Below are 19,591 nucleotides of genomic sequence, written 5' to 3' on the forward strand. Positions count from 1 at the left end.
TAGAGACAAAAAGATTGGAGAAGTGGTTTATCCACACATCTCTGTTTTGGATAGATAACTCTTTGTGTTGTTGTTTGTTTAGTGTTTTCCAATTTTCCCAGAAGTGATTCGATTCTATGGATTCTTCAATTACATTGAACTGATTTCTGACGTGCTGTTCCTTATTATTCCGTAATGTATTTCTACATTGTTTTAGTGATTCACCACAGTGAAGGCGTAGACTCAGGTTTTCTCGGTGTCTATGTTTTTGGTTGGATAGGTATCTAAATTTCTATCTTAGGTTTTTACATTCTTCATCAAACCTTTTGTCATTGTTGTTAATTTTCTTATGTTGTCTGCTTGAATTTTTTTTATTTGATATGGAAGCTCAAAGGTCAAATATACTGTTTAGGCTTTCTACTGTCACGTTTACACCTTCACTATTACGGTGAAATGTTTTGTCCAGGAAGTTGTCCAAATTGGATTGAATTTGTTGTTGCCTGATTATTTTTTGGCAGGTTTCTACACTACTTTCCTTCCATCTATAGCACTTCTTAATATTGTGCAGTTCCTTTGGCTTTGATGCCTCATGATTGAGTATTGCTCTGTTCAGGTAGACTGATTTTGCTGGGCTGACTGTGAATGCTCTGAGACTCTCTCTCTCTCTCTCTCTCGCTCACTCTCTCTTAATCTCTCTCTCTCTCTCTCTCTCTTTCTTCCTGTTTGTAGGCTCGTTCCACCTGATCCACCTGATGTTTGATGACTATGTGTTGTACCTGCTGGAGTCCCTGCACTGCCAGGAGAGGGCCAACGAGCTCATGAGGGCCATGAAGGCAGAGGGCAGCACAGGTTAGACCTCCACCCTGTCAACAACTACTACTGGAGCTGCTTTCAACACTGCTACTACAGCACTGCATTACTTCTGCAACTATTAGTATTACTACAATCACAACAACAACAATTCCTACTACTACGACTACCGCTACTACTACAAGGGTTGCAAAGGGTTGGAAAATTTCTGGTAAATTTCCGGAATTTTTCCATGGGAAGTTAAGCCCTGGAATTTGGGGAATTTTGCTTAAATTCATCAAAAAAGTTAGCTCATAACAGTGAACCTTTTTTTGTGGGATACACATAAGGCAATTCTAGGTCTTGTGGCATATTTTGGTTAAACTATGCCCAAGTTAATTAAATTGCAACCCTCTGCATGCACAGTGCATTCTTCCATCACATGTGCAGTGCACTCTTCCATCACATGTACAGCTGATTCTCAAGATCTTGCACACTAATGAGCTGCTATTGAGCTCACACTACTACACTGTCTGAGCCAAGGACTACATGCTTTCTGGTAAGTTTTGATTACAGTACAGGGTGGGGTGAATATATTTTATATGACATACATGATTTTTTGTTAACTAGTCAATAGTAGCCTACAGCAAAGTGCGTTTAAATAATTTCTAACTTGTTAACAATTTCTGCTAGTTAGTTTTTGCTACCATGTGGGTTTTAGCTTGCTTGAGCCTGCTAACTGAGGAGTGTTAATTCACCTGTTTCCATACATGTTTCATTTTAAAACATGTATCTTACAAAGGAGTTGTTTAATCTAATTGCTTAGCTATTTATCTGTACATGGAATTGTATTTGGTTATCTTTTACTAATTTTTGTCTAATCTTTACAGGAAAATGCCACGGGTACTATTTGATGTGTGGAGACATTTCACCGCAGCTAATGTAGAAGGACATTTGCAAATACTGTGCCAAATCATATGTGAAGAATGCAAGAAAGTTGCAGAATCATCTGGCCAAGTGCATAAAGTTCTCTCAGCACTCACAACAAGCAACCTCTGCAAAGTCCCTCTACTTCTATTCGAAGTGAAAATGATGACCACCCCTCAACCAGTATTCTACAAGAGCACAGACACAAGGGACAACAGACACACCGGTCTCTACATTGCAGATGAGCTGAAGGCAGTCATCAATGACCTTGGACCACAGAATATATTTGCACTGGTGACAGACAATGCTACGAACATGAAGGCTGCTTGGTCTAAAGTGGAGGAGTCCTACCCTCACATCACACCCATTGGCTGTGCTGCTCATACATTGAATCTGCTCCTCAAGGACATCATGGCACTGAAAACAATGGATACACTCTACAAGAGATCCAAGGAAATGGCTAGGTATGTGAAGTGTCATCAAGTTATAGCAGCAATCTACCTCACCAAGCAAAGTGAGAAGAATAAGAGCACCACATTGAAGCTGCCCAGCAACACCCGTTGGGGTGGTGTTGTCATCATGTTTGACAGTCTCCTGGAGGGGAAGGAGTCTCTCTGCCGATATGGACAGCCCCATCAAGAGGATCCTCCTGGATGATGTATTTTGGGAGAGAATGGTAAGCAGCTTGATACTCCTGAAACCTATACCAGTAGCCATTGCACGGATTGAGGTAGACAATGCCATTCTGTCTGATGTTCAGACTTGCTTGCAGATGTAAGAGAAGAAATCCGTACTGCCCTGCCCACTTCACTTTTACTCCAAGCAGAGGAAACTTCAGTTCTGAAATACATTCAAAAGCTTGAATACTTGTGCCTGAAGCCCATATACGCTGCAGCGTACATGTTGGACCCCAAGTATGCTGGCAAGAGCATCCTGTCTGGTGCAGAGATCAACAAGGCCTATGGTGTCATCACTACCATGTCTCATCACCTTGGCCTGAATGAGGGCAAGGTTTTTGGCAGTGTGGCGAAGTACACTTCCAAGCAAGGGCTTTGGGATGGCGATGCAATATGGCAGTCGTGCCAACATATCTCATCAGCCACCTGGTGGAAGGGACTTAGTGGATCTGAGGCTGTTGCCTCCATCATCCTCCAAATCCCACCAACATCAGCCGCCTCAGAGCACAACTGGTCCTTGTTTGGGAACACACATACACCAAAGCACGCAACAAGCTGACCAATACAACAGTTGAAAAATTGGTGGCCATCCGGGCAAATTTGAGGCTTTTTGAGCCTGACAACGAGCCATCCTCAACAAGGTTGGAAAGTGACAGTGAAGATAAGGCCTCAGAGTCTGATGTTCAAGAGGTGGACATTGAGGAGGTCCAGGGAGAAGACATGGAAGCCTGAGAGGAAGACAACCAAGCTTTAGTTTCTAGACTATCATTTTACGGATGTATGTTGAAAATGTTTTTGGGAGATGCGATGGATCAATGAGGATCCTTCAATATTCCCTTTCTTTTGTTGTTCAGTGAAATAATCCTATGTTAAAAGTCAACTAATTTAATTAAAGTTCAATTCGTTAAAAAAATATATATATTGGAAGGATTTAATAATTTGCAATTATGTCTTTCTTATGATAAGGTAAAAAGGTTTGTGTTTCTGTCTCCATATGGTATGGTAAATATATCCAATGCCAAACACATCTACATTTAAATGGTATTAATATTAATTTGCATATATTCCCGTTAATTCCCATATTTTAATAATTCCCACGGAAAGTTTCCACCTCTGAATATTCCCCAAAATGTGCAACCCTAACTACTACTATTACTACTACTTTATAGGACTTTGGAATAACCTTTCCTGCTACCATCAGTATTGTTGCTTCAGCAACAACAAATGCATTTTAACAACAACAACAAAAATGTACAGTACCAGTGAAAAGTTTGGACACCTACTCATTCCAGATTTTTTCTTTATTTTTAATACTTTCTACATTGTAGAATAATAGCGAAGACATCAAAACTATGAAATAACACATATGGAATCATGTAGTAACCAAAAAAGTGTTAAACAAATCAAAATATTTTTTCTATTTGAGCTTCTTCAAAGTAGCCATCCTTTGCCTTGATGACAGCTTTGCACCCTCTCTATTGACAATACTAATATTGAATGCTGTTTAGTACACTGACTCTTGAGGACATAAGAACCTGCTGTCTCTTTAATAGCTTATTGACCTCTGACTCCTTTAATAGCTGAACAAGAGGAAGAGATGATGCTGACAGAGACCACGCCCACCTCCACGTCCCCAGGGCCATTTTCCCCACCGAAGTCTGTCACCTCAGTTGGGGTTCCAGCCGCAAGCTCCCCCACCGCTGCCCAGTCCCCAGAGTACACAGGGGCCACAGCCACCACAGGTGAGAGAGACAGACAGCAACACTGGGGGACTGGGGAGGGAACCTGTAAGTGGGGAGGGTTGCTTGGATATAGAGCTATTACTATACTGGAGCTACAATAGAAGCAATGTCACTCGTCAGTGGTCATGTTCTGTAGGTAATGTTATGATCATGTCCAACATAATATACATTAATTAATACATGACAGTTGAATTAAATGGTTAATTAGAATGGGCCTATCCTGCCTGTGCTCATGCATTGGGTTGGTTTCTAATGGTCACGGCATGGTAAATTCCTCTGTGCCAATCCATTTGTCTCTGTCTGTGTATGTGTTACGTGTGTGTGCCAGGCGCTGTTCAGTCATATACCTGGTCCCTTACGTACACAGTGACAACGTCAGGCGGCACTCCTCCCGAGGGCGGACAGCAGCAGCCCTGCATGCGCAGCGGTGCACCCGTGCCCCCTCCCTCCTCCACCCATCGACTGCCAGTCTACGCCCACAGGGACGAGCACGGGTGAGCTCTCATAGGGACGTTATGAGCTTACATAGAGGGGTTATGAGCTCTTATGGGGGTTATGAGCTTTCATAGGGGGGTCATGAGCTCTCATAAAGGAATTATGAGCTGTCATATAGGGGTTATGAACTGTCATAGAGGAGTTATGAACTCTCATAGGGAGGTTTTAAACTCTCATAGCAGGGTTATGAACTCTCATAGGGGGTTATGAGCTGTCATGGGGCTATGAGCTCTCATAGAGGACTTATGAGCTCTCATAGATGACTTATGAGCTGTCATAGGGTGGTTATGAGCTCTCATAGGGGGATTATGAGCTTTCACAGGGGAATTATGAGCTCTCACAGGGGAATGCTAAGCTCTCATAGAGGGGTTATAAACTCATTGAGATTTTCCGATCCTTCAGAAAGTATTCAAACCCCTTGACTTTTTCAAAATGTTGTTGTGTTACAACCTGAATTTAAAATGGATTAAAGTGAGATGTTTTTTCACTGGCCTACACACAATACCCCATAATGTCAAAGTAGAATTGTGTTTGTAGAAATGTTTGCAAATTAATAAAAAATGAAAAGCTGAAATGTCTTGAGGCAATAAGTATTCAATCCCTTTTTTATGGCAAGCCTAAAGTTCAGGATTCACTCAGTGAGTTTAACATGATTTTTGAATGACTACACAAACAATTATCTGTAAGGTCCCTCAGTCGAGCAGTGAATTTCAAACACAGATTCAACCACAAAGACCACGGATGTTTTCCAATGCCTCGCAAAGAAGGACACCTATAGGTACATTGGAAAATATTTTTGAAAAAGCAGTCATTGAATATCCCTTTGAGCATGGTGTTAATTCCATGGTATTAATTCCAAATCCAAATCAAATCAAACTTTATTTGTCACATGCGACGAATACAACAGGTGTAGACCTGTAAGGGCTGTCTCTCTCCTCATCCTCGGACGAGGAGAGGAGAGAAGGATCATCAGACCAAAATGCAGCATTTGGGAAATAAGCCATCTTTTATTTCAATATGACGATGGCAACACGAAAAACAAAACACTTTCAAATTTACAAAACAAGAAAACGACGTTGACGAAACCTGAACATAAACTTACATAACTAAACGTAAACTCACGGACAGGAAACAGACGACATCAAAATAAACGAACAGCCAAACAGTCCCGTATGGTACATACATTCAACGACACAGGAGACAATCACCCACAAACAAACAGTGAGAACACCCTACCTAAATATGACTCTTAATTAGAGGAGAACGCAAAACACCTGCCTCTAATTAAGAGCCATACCAGGCAACCACAACCAACATAGAAACAGATAACATAGACTGCCCACCCAAAACACATGCCCTGACCTAAACACATACAAAAACAACATAAAACAGGTCAGGACCGTTACAAGACCTAACCGTGAAATGCTTACTTACAAGCCCTTAACCAACAATGCAGTTCAAGAATTAGATTGACCAAATAAACTCAAGTAAAAAATTATAAAAAGTAACACAATAAAATAACAATAACGAGGCTATATACAGGGGGTACAGGTTAGTCGAGGTAATTTGTACAGTACTTGTAGGTAGGGGTAAAGTGACTATGCGTAGATAATAAACAGCGAGTAGCAGCAGTGTAAAAACAAATTGGGGGGGAGGTGTCCATGTAAATAGTCTGGGTGGCCATTTAATTAATTGTTCAGCAGTCCTTGGTCTTAGACTTGGTGCTCTGGTACCGCTTGCCGTGCGGTAGCAGAGAGAACAGTCTATGACTTGGGGACTGGAGTCTTTGACAATTTTTTGGGCTTTCCTCTGACACTAGTATATACAGTTGAAGCCGGAAGTTTACATACACCTTAGCCAAATACATTTAAACTCAGTTTTTCACAATTCCTGACATTTAATCCAGGTAAAAATGCCCTGTCTTAGGTAAGTTAGGATCACCACTTTATTTTAAGAATGTGAAATGTCAATATAATAGTAGAGAACGATTTATTTCAGCTTTTATTTCTTTCACCACATTCCCAGTGGGTCAGGAGTTTACATACACTCAATTAGTATTTGGTAGCATTGCCTTTAAATTGTTTAACTTGTGTCAAATGTTTTGGGTAGCCTTCCACAAGCTTCCAATAATAAGTTGGGTGAAGTTTGTCCTATTCCTCCTGACAGAGCTGGTGTAACTGAATCAGGTTTGTAGGCCTCCTTGCTCGCACATGCTTTTTCAGTTCTGCCCACAAATTTTCTATAGGATTGAGGTCAGGGCTTTGTGATGGCCACTCCAATACCTTGACTTTGTTGTCCTTAAGCCATTTTGCCACAACTTTGGAAGTGTGCTTGGGGTCATTGTCCATTTGGAAGACCCATTTGCCACCAAGCTTTAACTTCCTGACTGATGTCTTGAGATGTTGCTTCAATATATCCACATAATTTCCCTTCCTCATGATGCCATCTATTTTGTGAAGTGCACCAGTCCCTCCTGCAGCAAAGCACCCCCACAACATGATGCTGCCACCCCCGTGCTTCACAGTTGGGATGGTGTTCTTCGGCTTGCAAGCCTCTCCCTTTTTCCTCCAAACATAACGATGGTCATTATGGCCAAACAGTTCTATTTTTGTTTCATCAGACCACGTTATCCCCATGTGCAGTTGCAAACTGTAGTCTGGCTTTTTTTAATGGCGGTTTTGGAGCAGTGGCTTCTTCCTTGCTGAGCGGCCTTTCAGGTTATGTCGATATTGGACTTGTTTTACTGTGGATATAGATAATTTTGTACCTGTTTCCTCTAGCATCTTCACAAGGTCCTTTTCTGTTGTTCTGGGATTGATTTGCACTTTTCGCACCAAAGTATGTTCATCTCTAGGAGACAGAATGCGTCTCCTTCCTGAGCGGTATGACGGCTGTGTGGTCCCATGGTGTTTATACTTGCGTACTATTGTTTGTACAGATGAACATGGTACCTTCAGGCATTTGGAAAGTGCTCCCAAGGATGAACCAGACTTGTGGAGGTTTACAATTTGTTTTCTGAGGTCTTGGCTGATTTCTTTTGATTTTCCCATGATGTCAAGCAAAGAGCCACTGAGTTTGAAGGTAGGCCTTGAAATACATCCACAGGTACACCTCCAATTGACTCAAATGATGTCAATTAGCCTATCAGAAGCTTCTAAAGCCATGACATCATTTTCTGGAATTTTCCAAGCTATTTAAACGCACAGTCAACTTAGTGTATGTAAACTTCTGACCCACTGGAATTATGATACAGTGAATTATAAGTGAAATAATCTGTCTGTAAACAATTTTTGGAAAAATTACTTGTGTCATGTACAAGGTAGATGTCCTAACCGACTTGCCAAAACTATAGTTTGTTAACAAGAAATTTGTGAAGTGGTTGAAAAACGAGTTTTAATGACTCCAACCTAAGTGTATGTAAACTTCCAACTTCAACTGTAGGTCCTGGATGGCAGGAAGCTTGGCCCCAGTGATGTACTGTGCCGTACGCACCACACTGCCAGGTCTCTGACCTCCTCCCTATAGGCTCTCATCGTTGTCGGTAATCAGGCTGTTGTGTCGTCAGCAAACTTAATGATGGTGCTGGAGTCGTGGGTGAACAGGGAGTACAGGAGGGGACTTAGCACGCACCCCTGTGGGGCCCCAGTGTTGAGGAATAGCGTGGTAGACGTGTTGTTGCCTAATCTTACCACCTGGGGGCGGCCCGTCAGGATCCAGTTGCAGAGGGAGGTGTTTAGTCCCAGGGTCCTTAGCGATGAGCTTTGCTGGCTCTATGGTGTTGAACGCTGAGCTGTAGTCAATGAACAGCATTCTCACATAGGTGTTCCTTTTGTCCAGGTGGGAAATGGCAGTGTGGAGTGCAATTGAGATTGCGTCATTTGTGGATCTGTTGGGGCGGATTACTTATTGGAGTGGGTCTAGTGTATCTGGGATGATGCTGTTGATGTGAGCCATGACCAGCCTTTCAAAGCACTTCATGGCTACGGACGTGAGTTCTACGAGGCAGTAATCATTTAGGCAGGTTACCTTTGCTTCCTTGGTCATAGGGACTATGGTGGTCTGCTTGAAACATGTAGGTATTACAGACTCGGTCAGGGAGAGGTTGAAAATGTCAGTGAAGACACTTGCCAGTTGGTCCGCGAATGCTTTGAGTACACGTCCTGGTAATCCGTCTGGCCCTGTGGCTTTGTGAATGTTGACCTGTTTAAAGGTTTTGCACACATCGACTACCGAGAGCGTTATCACACAGTCGTCTGGATCAGCTGGTGCTCTCATGCATGCTTCAGTGTTGCTTGCCTCTTAGCGAGCATAGAAAGTGTTTAGCTCGTCTGGTAGGCTCGCGTCACTGGGCAGCTCGCAGCTGGGTTTCTCTTTGTAGTCCGTAATCGTTTTCAAGCCCTGCCACATCCGACGAGCGTCAGAGCTGGTGTAGTAGGATTCAATCTTAATCCTGTATTGGCATTTTGCCTGTTTTATGGTTCATCTGAGGGCGTAGCGGCATTTCTTATAAATGTCCCGATTAGTGTCCCGCTCCTTGAAAGCGGTAGCTCTAGCCTTTAGCTCAATGCTGAATTTGCCTGTAATCCATGGCTTCTGGTTGGGATATGTACGTACGGTCACTGTGGGGACGACGTCGTCGATGCACTTATTGATGAAGCCGATGACTGATGTGGTATACTCCTCAATGCCATTGGATGAATCCCGGAACATATTCCAGTCTGTGCTAGCAAAACAGTCCTGTAGCGTAGCATCCACGTCATCTGACCACTTCCGTATTGAGCAAGTCACTGGTACTTACTGCTTTAGTTTTTGCTTGTAAACAGGAATCAGGAGGATGGAATTATGGTCAGATTTGCCAAATGGAGGGTGAGGGGGAGCTTTGTATGCGTCTCTGTGTGTGAAGTAAAGGTGGTCTAGAGCTTTTTTTCCTCTGGTTGCACATGTGACATGCTGGTAGAAATGAGGTAAAACAGATTTAAGTTTGCCTGCATTAAAGTCCCCGTCCACTAGGAGCGCCTTTTCTGGAATAGCATTTTCTTGTTTGCTGAACTGACAAGGTAAAAATCTGTCGTTCTGCCCCTGAACAAGGCAATTAACCCACTGTTCCTAGGCCGTCATTGTAAATAAGAATTTATTTTTAACTGACTTGCCTAGTTAAATAAAGGTTAAATAAAAAAATAAAAATAAATTCTGGCCTCATACAGCTCGTTGAGTACAGTCTTAGTGCCAGCATCGGTTTGTGGTGGTAAATAGATGGCTACGAATAATATACGTACACTGAAGTTGCTTACCAAGACGACATTGAATGTTCCCGAGTGGCCTAGTTACAGTTTTGACTTAAATTGGTTTGAAAATCTATGGCAACAACCATATTGACAGAGTCTGAAGATTAAAAAAATTGTAATAATCTGTTAATATGTTACAATCTAGGTGTGTAAAGCTCTTAGAGATTTACCCAGAAAGGCTCACAGCTGTATTTGCTGCCAAAGGTGATTCTAACATATATTGACTCAGGGGTGTGAATATTTATGTTAATGATTTTTTTTTGTTTTTTTTTGTAACATTTCTACAAACATGTTTGGGGTATTTTGTGTAGATTGTAGAGAAAAAAATATGTTTAATCAATTTTGAATTCAGGCTGTAACACCGTGGAATAAGTCAAGGGGTATGAATACTTTCTGAAGGCACTATATCTGATTTCTTACTCAAAAATAGACAGAAGACATTTAAAGTACTCCATTAAAATTGTTGTCATTTAGCAGACGCTTTTATCCAGAGTGACTTACATTTTTATACTGGTCCCCCGTAGGATTTGAACTCACAACTCTGGCATTGCAAGCATCATGCTCTACCAACTGAGCCACATTGAACACATGATGTTGACCTGTTTTTGTGTACTCTCTCCAGGTTTACTGGGAGCTATAACTACGGGAGCTACTCTAACCAGCACCCCCACTCCATCCAGAGCCAGTACCCCAGTCTGGCCCACGAACCAGGCATCCCTGCCCCCCTCCACTATCCCGCCTACCACCGCACCTCTGCACAGGTCAATCCCAACTTGGACTCCCAATCACAAATCAGGCCACAGCACCTACTGTACATTCACCTGAGGATTTACTAACGGTGTACTGGATGGAATCACAGTGGAGATAATTCAGTGACATTATACTACGCACATCCATTGTACTACGCACGTCCATTGTACTACGCACGTCCATTATACTACTCGCGTCCATTATACTACGCACATGAATTATACTACGCACATCCATTATACTACGCACGCCCATTATACTACGTACGTCCATTATACTACTCGCGTCTATTATACTACTCGCGTCCATTATACTACTCGCGTCCATTATACTAAGCACATCAATTATACTACGCACTCCTATTATACTACGTTCGTCCATTATACTAGGCGCGTCCATTATACTACGCGCGTCCATTATACTACGCACGTCCATTATACTACGCACGTCCATTATACTACGCACGCCCATTATACTACGCACATCAATTATACTACGCACGCCCATTATACTACGCACATCAATTATACTACGCACGCCCATTATACTACGCACGTCCATTATACTACGCACGTCCATTATACTACGCACGCCCATTATACTACGCACTCCCATTATAATACGCACGGCCATTATTCTACGTACATCAATTATACTACGCGCGCCCATTATACTACGCACGTCCATTATAATACGCACATCAATTATACTACGCACATCAATTATACTACGCACATCAATTATACTACGCACATCAATTATACTACGCACACCAATTATACTACGCACGCCCATTATTCTACGCACGTCCATTATACTACGCACATCAATTATACTACGCACGCCCATTATACTACGCACGTCCATTATAATACGCACGTCCATTATACTACGCACATCAATTATACTACACACTGCCATTATTCTATGCACACCCATTATACTATGCACGTCCGTTATACTACACACGTCCATTATATTACACACGTCCATGATACTACTCACACCCATTGTACTACGCACGTCTATTATACTACGCACGTCCATTCTACTACGCACATCAATTATACTACACACGTCCATGATACTACTCACACCCATTGTACTACGCACGTCTATTATACTACGCACGTCCATTCTACTACACACGTCAATTATACTACGCACGTCCATTATACTACGCACGCCCATTATACTACGCATGTCCATTATACTACGCACATAGCCCTATATAAGTCTCTCAGAGCACACACGAGATTTGGTTCTGGGTGCCGAGATTGGCTTTATATTTACTCAACACATTAAGACCCTTTGTCAAACTTCCAACATACTGTATATCTTTATGGCCTGTTTGATGATGGTGACATTTAGCCACAGAGTCTACAATTCCCGCTTTTTTACACTGTTCACCACACCTGCTAGACTTTGTTGGTGGCAATAGTTGTTCTTGGCTTGGGTCCTGGAGTGGACTCCATGGTATTTAATTGACGTCAGAGCAGAGCAGGAAGAAAGGCAGTGCAACACTGTATCAAATCCATTACAAAGAGACTGTTCAAAATGAGGCTGTCTGCTGGGTTATTTGTGTTATAGAAAAGCCTGGAAATCACCTAATCACCATAGTACATCATTACAGAGGCGCAAGAACCATTGAAATATTAGGCATTGAATCAAGCAGAATGAATCAGAAGTCATGCTAAGCTATGACATTTTTTTTACGTTGATTCTTGTTTCTTTTTCTTCAACATGCCATTATAATGACCTCCCTCTCATATCTATGCACTTATATCTATCCACCTCCCTATATAATACCGAAGAGTGATAGTTTATTCCCGGATGGGTTGTAGGCGGGACATAAATTCCATCCTAGCTTTTGTAAGGTTGAATTTCTCACAGGCAGTAAATCAGAGAGGAATGTTAATATGAACAGGAAGTGAAAAGGAGAACGGGGCTTGTTAGTATGCAAAACACATTTTATAGCGTTGGTGCCAACAGTGTGGCATGCTCTGGGGATAGACAGAGAGTTAGAACTGGTGTGGCACCAAGAGTGGTTAGTTAGAGCCAGGAGAACATTTACCCTGGTGAGGGTGAGAGAAAGAGAATGAGAGAGAGAGAGAGAGACTGAGCAAGAAGGTCAACAGAAGAAAAAAGAAGAGTAAGAGCAGGCGAGAGGTGGAGGGGTGCAGCAGCAGGGTGGTGGTGGTGATGGTGGTGGAGCTCATACACTGTTAGCCACAGCAGTGAATGGTGTTACTTTTTGTAGTGGGAAGAGATCCGCTGGGCCTCAGCAGTCTGAATCCTCCTCTCCTATCCACACCAGCGGAAGCAGCAGACAGTGGGAGGTGATCTGGCCGGGGGCCCAGGACCCAGCCCAGAGGGGCCCAGCTCTGTGCTCCACTGTGCATCCCCTTCCCACCACTCAATAGTCTCTTCATCTCTCTGAGCCAGTGGCCATAGAACTCATAGACCAGGGCAGGGGGGGCGTTTATTAAAATATTGTTTTTCAATGGTCTCTTTTCTGCGCGTGAACAAGAGGTCGCTGAACCACCCATCCTTCTCCCTGACCTGTGATGACGGCCTCTTTCCATGCCACCATCCCTCATAATAGAACTGACTGTTGCCTGTGTGTTTATATTTAGTGGAATAAAGAGGAAATACTTTTACTTCCACTTTTTTCCACCCTGCTCTGAACTTAAATCGGGCACAATGTGTGTGCTTTGTGTAAGAGGGTCTCTCAAGAGGAAGGGAAGGAGATAACACTTTGTTGGATTTCCCGACCAGTCCCAAATATTTTGTAAGAGGAGCTGATTCTGTCCTCGCTGTTAGTCGTTGGTCACCCTGGGCAACGAAAATACTACCGGCTGACCACTTATCCTAGTCCAACAGTTCCAGGAAGTGTCTTATTTATGTCTACCATTTACAGCATACATTGTGGACTACGGGAAAAGGAGGACCAAGCACGCCCCCATTCTCATCGACGGGGCTGCAGTGGAGCAGGTTGAGAGCTTCAAGTTCCTTGGTGTCCACATCACCAACAAACTAACATGGTCCAAGCACACCAAGACAGTCGTGAAGAGGGCACGACAAAAACCTATTCCCCTTCAGGAGACTGAAAAGATTTGGCATGGGTCCTCAGATCCTCAAAAGGTTTTACAGCTGCACCATCGAGGGCATCCTGACGGGTTGCATCACTGCCTGGTATGGCAACTGCTCTTTCTCCGACCGCAAAGCACTACAGAGGGTAGTGTGTGCGGCCCAGCACATCACCGGGGCCAAGGTTCCTGCCATCCAGGAACTTTATACCAACCGGTGTCAGAGGAAGGGCCTAAAAATTGTCAAAGACTCCTAGTCCTAGCCACCCTAGTCATAGACTGTTCTCTCTGCTACCGCACGGCAAGCGGTACCGGAGCACCAAGTCTAGGTCCAAGACGCTTCTGAACAGCTTCTACCCCCAAGCCATAAGAATCCTGGACATCTAATCAAATGGCTACCCAGACTATTTGCATTGCCCCCCCCCCTTCTACGCTGCTGCCACTCTCTGTTATTATCTATGCATAATCACTTTAATAACTCTACCTACATGTACATATTGCCTCAATTACACCGGTGCTCCCGCACATTGACTCTGTACTGGTACCCCCTGTATATAGCCCCGCTATTGTTATTTTACTGCTGCTCTTTAATTATGTGTTATTTTTATCTCTTACTTTTTTAGGTATTTTCTTAAAACTGCATTGTTGGTTAAGGGCTTGTAAGCAAGCATTTCACTATAAGGTCTACACCTGTTGTATTCGGCGCATGTATTCATTGTGAATAATAAACATCATAGTGTTACAGAGAAAGTAAGGATATGTTATTATGTTTCACATCAATTATTACATCAGGGCCAGGAGTTTTGCCTGGTCATTTTACGTGACCAGGAAAATCTCTGGAGTTCAGCTATAGCCTAACTAGGGGCTGGTGTTTCTCCTGTCAGGTCATGCATTCAGGGAAAAGCCCAGCCCTAGATATGATACATACATGTTACATATAATACCATCACCCTAAAACCCAATATTCTCTTCTGTTCTCTTCTCTTCTTCGGCAGTACCCGCTCAATAGCCAGATGTCTCGGATGGAGCCATGCTTGATGGGAGGTGCTCCTCGGCTGCACCCTACGCCCGTGGCCCCACGGTGGGCGGATGTCTCCCCAGCCAACAGCTGTTACACCAGTCCCCCTATGCACTCCTCCCGCTACGCCGCCTCTGGAGACATGTACTCCCCCCTGGCCCCTCGCAGGAACTCTGAGTACGAACACTCACAACACTTTCCCGGCTTCGCTTACATCAATGGAGAGGCCACCACAGGCTGGGCCAAGTAGGCTTCCTATTCAGCCCTCAGAGAGCGGAGCTGTCCTGGGCACAGTCATGCCCATGCAGCCTGCCAAGACTATGGATGCAAACGTCCCACTGCCTTTCCCCAACACGACCCAGGGGCACCTAATCAGGAGTATCAGTGTAATGGTAGGGGAGAGAGGCTGGAGAGTAGCAAAACTGGGTAACCTTGTTAACTTGACCCACAGGCCACAGCACAGACAAACAAGATTCAGGACTTCTTCTCACATTACACAATCAGAATATTGTGGCGTAGGCCTAGTCTGTTGAAGGCAATAATCGCCTCAATGGTGGTGCTGTTTGTTGTTTGCAGAAAATGGCTGTGCAAACCCTTTGGGATTATAGAAACAGAGGCAGTCGGAAGAATCTCACATGTGGAAGTGTGCAGTGTGAGACTGCCCAGCTGTGCCTTTTCAATTAATGAACACCCATCCTTGCCCGGCAACCTGCCAAGTCAACAAACACTGATCATCACCCCTCCCTCCCTGTACTGGGACACTAATGTACGCAACTCTGTTTACGTTGTATACTGTGGCTGACGTCAGTACAGTATCTTAACGATGCACACCATTTTCTCTTGGTCAACACTTACTCAGAGTAGGCCTCTGAGACATTGTCCAGAAGACATGCTAACCTAGTTCACGGAAAATGAACATGAATGTTTCTTATGTGATAAGTTAAGGTTGTCGCTCCGTTTGTCTGTTTTCTTCCGTTTGGTGCCTAATGAATACAACCCAGGATGGATTGCCTTAATGTTTCACCACTGGAGCCCAGTCATGTCAATTGGCATACAGCCAAAAAACTATGAGAGAAGTTTATGGCTGAGACAAAGCTAAACATGTGGAGAGCCTTTATTAGCTTGTCAGTTTCACATGAATAGTTTTTTTAAATGATCGAGTGCTGTGCCTCAGCCAGATAATTTGTGTGCTGTGTCACAACCTCTGTTGCTGTATTTGTGGGAGGAGGAAGACACTATAGATATATTCTCTGTAACTTTGTAACATTGTGTTCTTTTTTGTTTTCTGTGTTACAGTTGGTATTTTGTTTTCGTTTTTTTATGGATATAGTCAAGGAAACATTAACCTAGTTGTGTGTGTTTTATAATGCACTCAAAGCTACTGTGGACCTATTACCCTATGGGTAGGAATAAAAAGGAACAAATATCAAAGTGTAACACACATGAACTATAGTCACTTTTTTCTGTAAATACAAGCACTCGACAACTTCAGTGGTGACAACTGTTACAGTTTAAACTGATATGTATGTGGAATTATTTGTTGCCACATAAATAATTTCTAAAACCCCAATGCAAATATGAATTGTGTTCTCATTTCTTTCTTCTCTTCTCTCAAACACATACCATTGGTAATTAACATTTCACTGTTCTGCAGTCCGTTTGTGTATAGCCTACAAACCTTGTTCAACCTCATAGTTTTGGCCAGGCTAGTTTCTTTCCACTGAAATTCTCAAATGTAACTTGTCTGACTGATAAACTGTCACTATTATTTATTGATATTGATGATACACTAATCATTCTTTGGAAATATTGATCAATACATTTTTAGGGGAGTGTTCAGTATTAAAATGCAATGACACACCACACACCTTAACTGACTTGCAGTTTGGCTTGCGTGAAAGGATCACCACATCGTAGCTCTTGGTTGTATATCTGGCGTATATCTGTATATCATTGCACAACTCCCCCTGCCTTAAAACCCAATTTGAGTTTGATGTTGACAAAGGAGACCAAATCTTTTCAAATCCTCTGAGCTGATTTTTTACTCCAATCACTTGCCAGCATTGGGAAGACTGGGAACCCAGTGGGGGCTTGGCGAGAAGCGAGAGCCACACTGCGGAAAGAATTACATTTCTATAAAGAGCAGCTCCTGCTGGGGTGTGGTCATCATACGTCGGTCCCATAACCTTTGACCTTCAAGTTTTCTTACATTTTTTTGAATGCAGATCCTCTGTGCTGTGAGCCCATTTTCCTGGACACCATAAAAGTTCACAACCAAGCATGCTGGAGGCCCGTTCGGTACAATGGTTACAAATGCAATGAACATGGGAAAAGCACACAGTCCTGAAAGACTATAGGCCTTATCACAAACACTTGACACCAGCTTAGAGCAGTCTGGGCCATTGGGGAGGTGTCAGAATGCAGATAAGAACCAGAACTATAATATCATACCCCCTTGGCACTTGCTTACCATATCTAAAATCCTTTGCCCCTTGTAGGGGATGAGTTAATTTAGAAAATTGTAATTTCAAATTCAAGAGCTATGAGAATTTCTATTTCCAGTTCCAGAATGGGGATTGAATTCATAACTGACTAGCTTGCCGGTAGGGCGCAAGGGAAGGATAAAGACACCCTCCATCCAGTAGCGGTGTATGGGTAAAATCACTGGGGAAGCCAAGCCCCCCCCCCCAAAAAAAAACATTACAACCTATGTGTTGTGATAATTGTGCTGTTTGCTCTATAACCGGTTAATTCATATGCCTTGACACCGTGATATATAGGTGTCACGGTCGTTAGAATGATTGGACCAAGGCGCAGCGTGCGTAGAGTTCCACATGTTTTAATCAATGAAAGTCACCAAAACAAATACAGAAAACAAACGAACCGTGAAGTAATTGCAGTGTTAACAGGCACTACACAAAAACAAGATCCCACAAACAACAGGTGGGAAAAGGCTGCCTAAATATGATCCCCAATCAGAGACAACGATAGACAGCTGCCTCTGATTGGGAACCATACCAGGCCAACAAAGAAATAGAAAACATAGATTGCTCACCCTAGTCACACCCTGACCTAACCAAATAGAGAATTAAAAGGATCTCTAAGGTCAGGGCGTGACAATAGGCCCAAGGCTGAGACAATAAGAAAACAGAATAAATTCAACCACAAATTTGTTTCATTACAAAACCGGAAATCAATATCTGTCTGGTTAAGTCCACAAAACATATTGCATGTAACAAACAGTTACATGACCTACAGCATGGTCAAGCAAGATAACATCTCCGACATTTTCGGACTACTAAAAACGATTGATTTAGAACCACGGAGTTACCGCAAGATGTAAAGAAAACAGGAGCTGCCTCCAGTATTCCAGCACCATTTCAACTTCAACATAATCTAATCAGCTATGCTTAGTCTAATACAGTGACAACTAAAAGATACCAAAAATGATTTAGTCCAATCAACATAAGCTAAATAGGATGTGGCTGTCCATGGTACTGATTTCTGTGTGTGTGTGATGTGCGTGCAAGTAGAAAAAACATGTTGACTCACGCTACTCGTAGAGAAATGCCAATGCCATCCTCCTCTTTCATGTTGCCTAAATGGTCTATGACTGTCATACAGTACACATTTTTAGTTTTTGTTGTCCTAGGCTATCTGGCTAAAATGCTTGCTCGCTAGCCTAACTTTCTTTCATGGGAAACATTACGCCAGGCCAGCTCGTAAACATTAGCATACTACATCTAGCTACATGTTGAACTTCCATCCTCTCAGGCCAGGGGAACAATATGAACTCATGGTTGGCCAGAGTGGAGAATTCAGTAAAACCAAATCCCTATCTCCATCCATGGCTAATTTAGGAAAGGGGGACGATGATTTTAGCTAGCTAGCTAGCCACCAGAGGACAACGACACGAGATGCAACAATTCAAGTTTTTTTCTGTCAATGACGTTTGGCTTCTGATGTAATTGGTCTGAAGCCAAATCCAAACTGGCATCGCTTGACACTTTTTTTTGGTGGATTAAGGACCATTCACAGCTGAGGTCACTCAGTTTAGCCCAATTGTGATTGGCTATAATGAAATTATTATTTTTTATCAAGGGAGGCCAAATGCTCACTGGCTTCCCTTGCATTCAATGCTACGGGCATCAACAATGTCATACTCTTTTAGACCAGACAGCATCAGATAGATAGGCTACACATACCGTTCACAAATCGGAGAGATAGGTAGGAGCAAACCCATGTAATGCTTTGTAGGTTAGCAGTAAAACCTTAAAATCAGCTCTAGCCTTAACAGGAAGCCAATGTAGAGAGGCTAGCACTGGAGTAATATGATCAAACTTTTTTGGTTCTAGTCAGGATTCTAGCAGCCGTGTTTAGTACTAACGGAAGTTTATTTAGTGCTTAAATCGAGTAGCCGGAGAGTAGAGTATTGCAGTAATCTCATCTAGAAGTGACAAAAGCATGGATTCGTTTTTCTGCATCATTATTGCACAAAATATTCAGATTTTTGCAATGTTACGAAGATGGAAAAAAGCTGTCCTTGAAATATTCTTGATATGTTTGTCAAAAGAGAGATCAAGCTTGCCTGCCTATCCTGAACAACGCAACAATTTATTTCTTATTTTTATATTTTGGCAACTCCATTGCAATTCCCCAGGTCTCAACTCCGACTTTTCAGCATTAGGCTATGAATGATTTGTGATGTCATTTTTATGACCATGTTATGCCCTTGATTCTGTGATCTACTGGCCAGTATTGAAAATGCCTGGAGTGTAGATAGACAAAGACAATTGAACATGAGCAGATCTGATTAGGTCTACAGTGAACATAGATAATA

The 19,591-nt window shown here is 42.7% G+C and overlaps 1 protein-coding gene across 3 annotated transcripts in view; it reads left to right on the forward strand.

Annotated features, from left to right (window-relative positions):
• LOC139584501 (transcription factor RFX4-like) overlaps positions 1-16,321 on the forward strand; it is a 32,785-nt gene extending 16,464 nt beyond the window's left edge. For 2 of the 3 annotated variants that reach the window (XM_071416448.1, XM_071416445.1), the window contains 5 exons: positions 709-828; positions 3,953-4,114; positions 4,443-4,608; positions 10,517-10,655; positions 14,729-16,321. In XM_071416448.1, the coding sequence (XP_071272549.1) occupies positions 709-828; positions 3,953-4,114; positions 4,443-4,608; positions 10,517-10,655; positions 14,729-15,001 (860 nt within the window). In that variant the 3' untranslated portion in view covers positions 15,002-16,321. The remainder of the gene's footprint in view (positions 1-708; positions 829-3,952; positions 4,115-4,442; positions 4,609-10,516; positions 10,656-14,728) is intronic. The other variant, XM_071416447.1, reaches the window with a different exon arrangement.
• Positions 16,322-19,591: the final 3,270 nt, after the last annotated feature.

The sequence above is a fragment of the Salvelinus alpinus genome, chromosome 9 (assembly GCF_045679555.1).
Source record: "Salvelinus alpinus chromosome 9, SLU_Salpinus.1, whole genome shotgun sequence".
Taxonomy (NCBI): domain Eukaryota; kingdom Metazoa; phylum Chordata; class Actinopteri; order Salmoniformes; family Salmonidae; genus Salvelinus; species Salvelinus alpinus.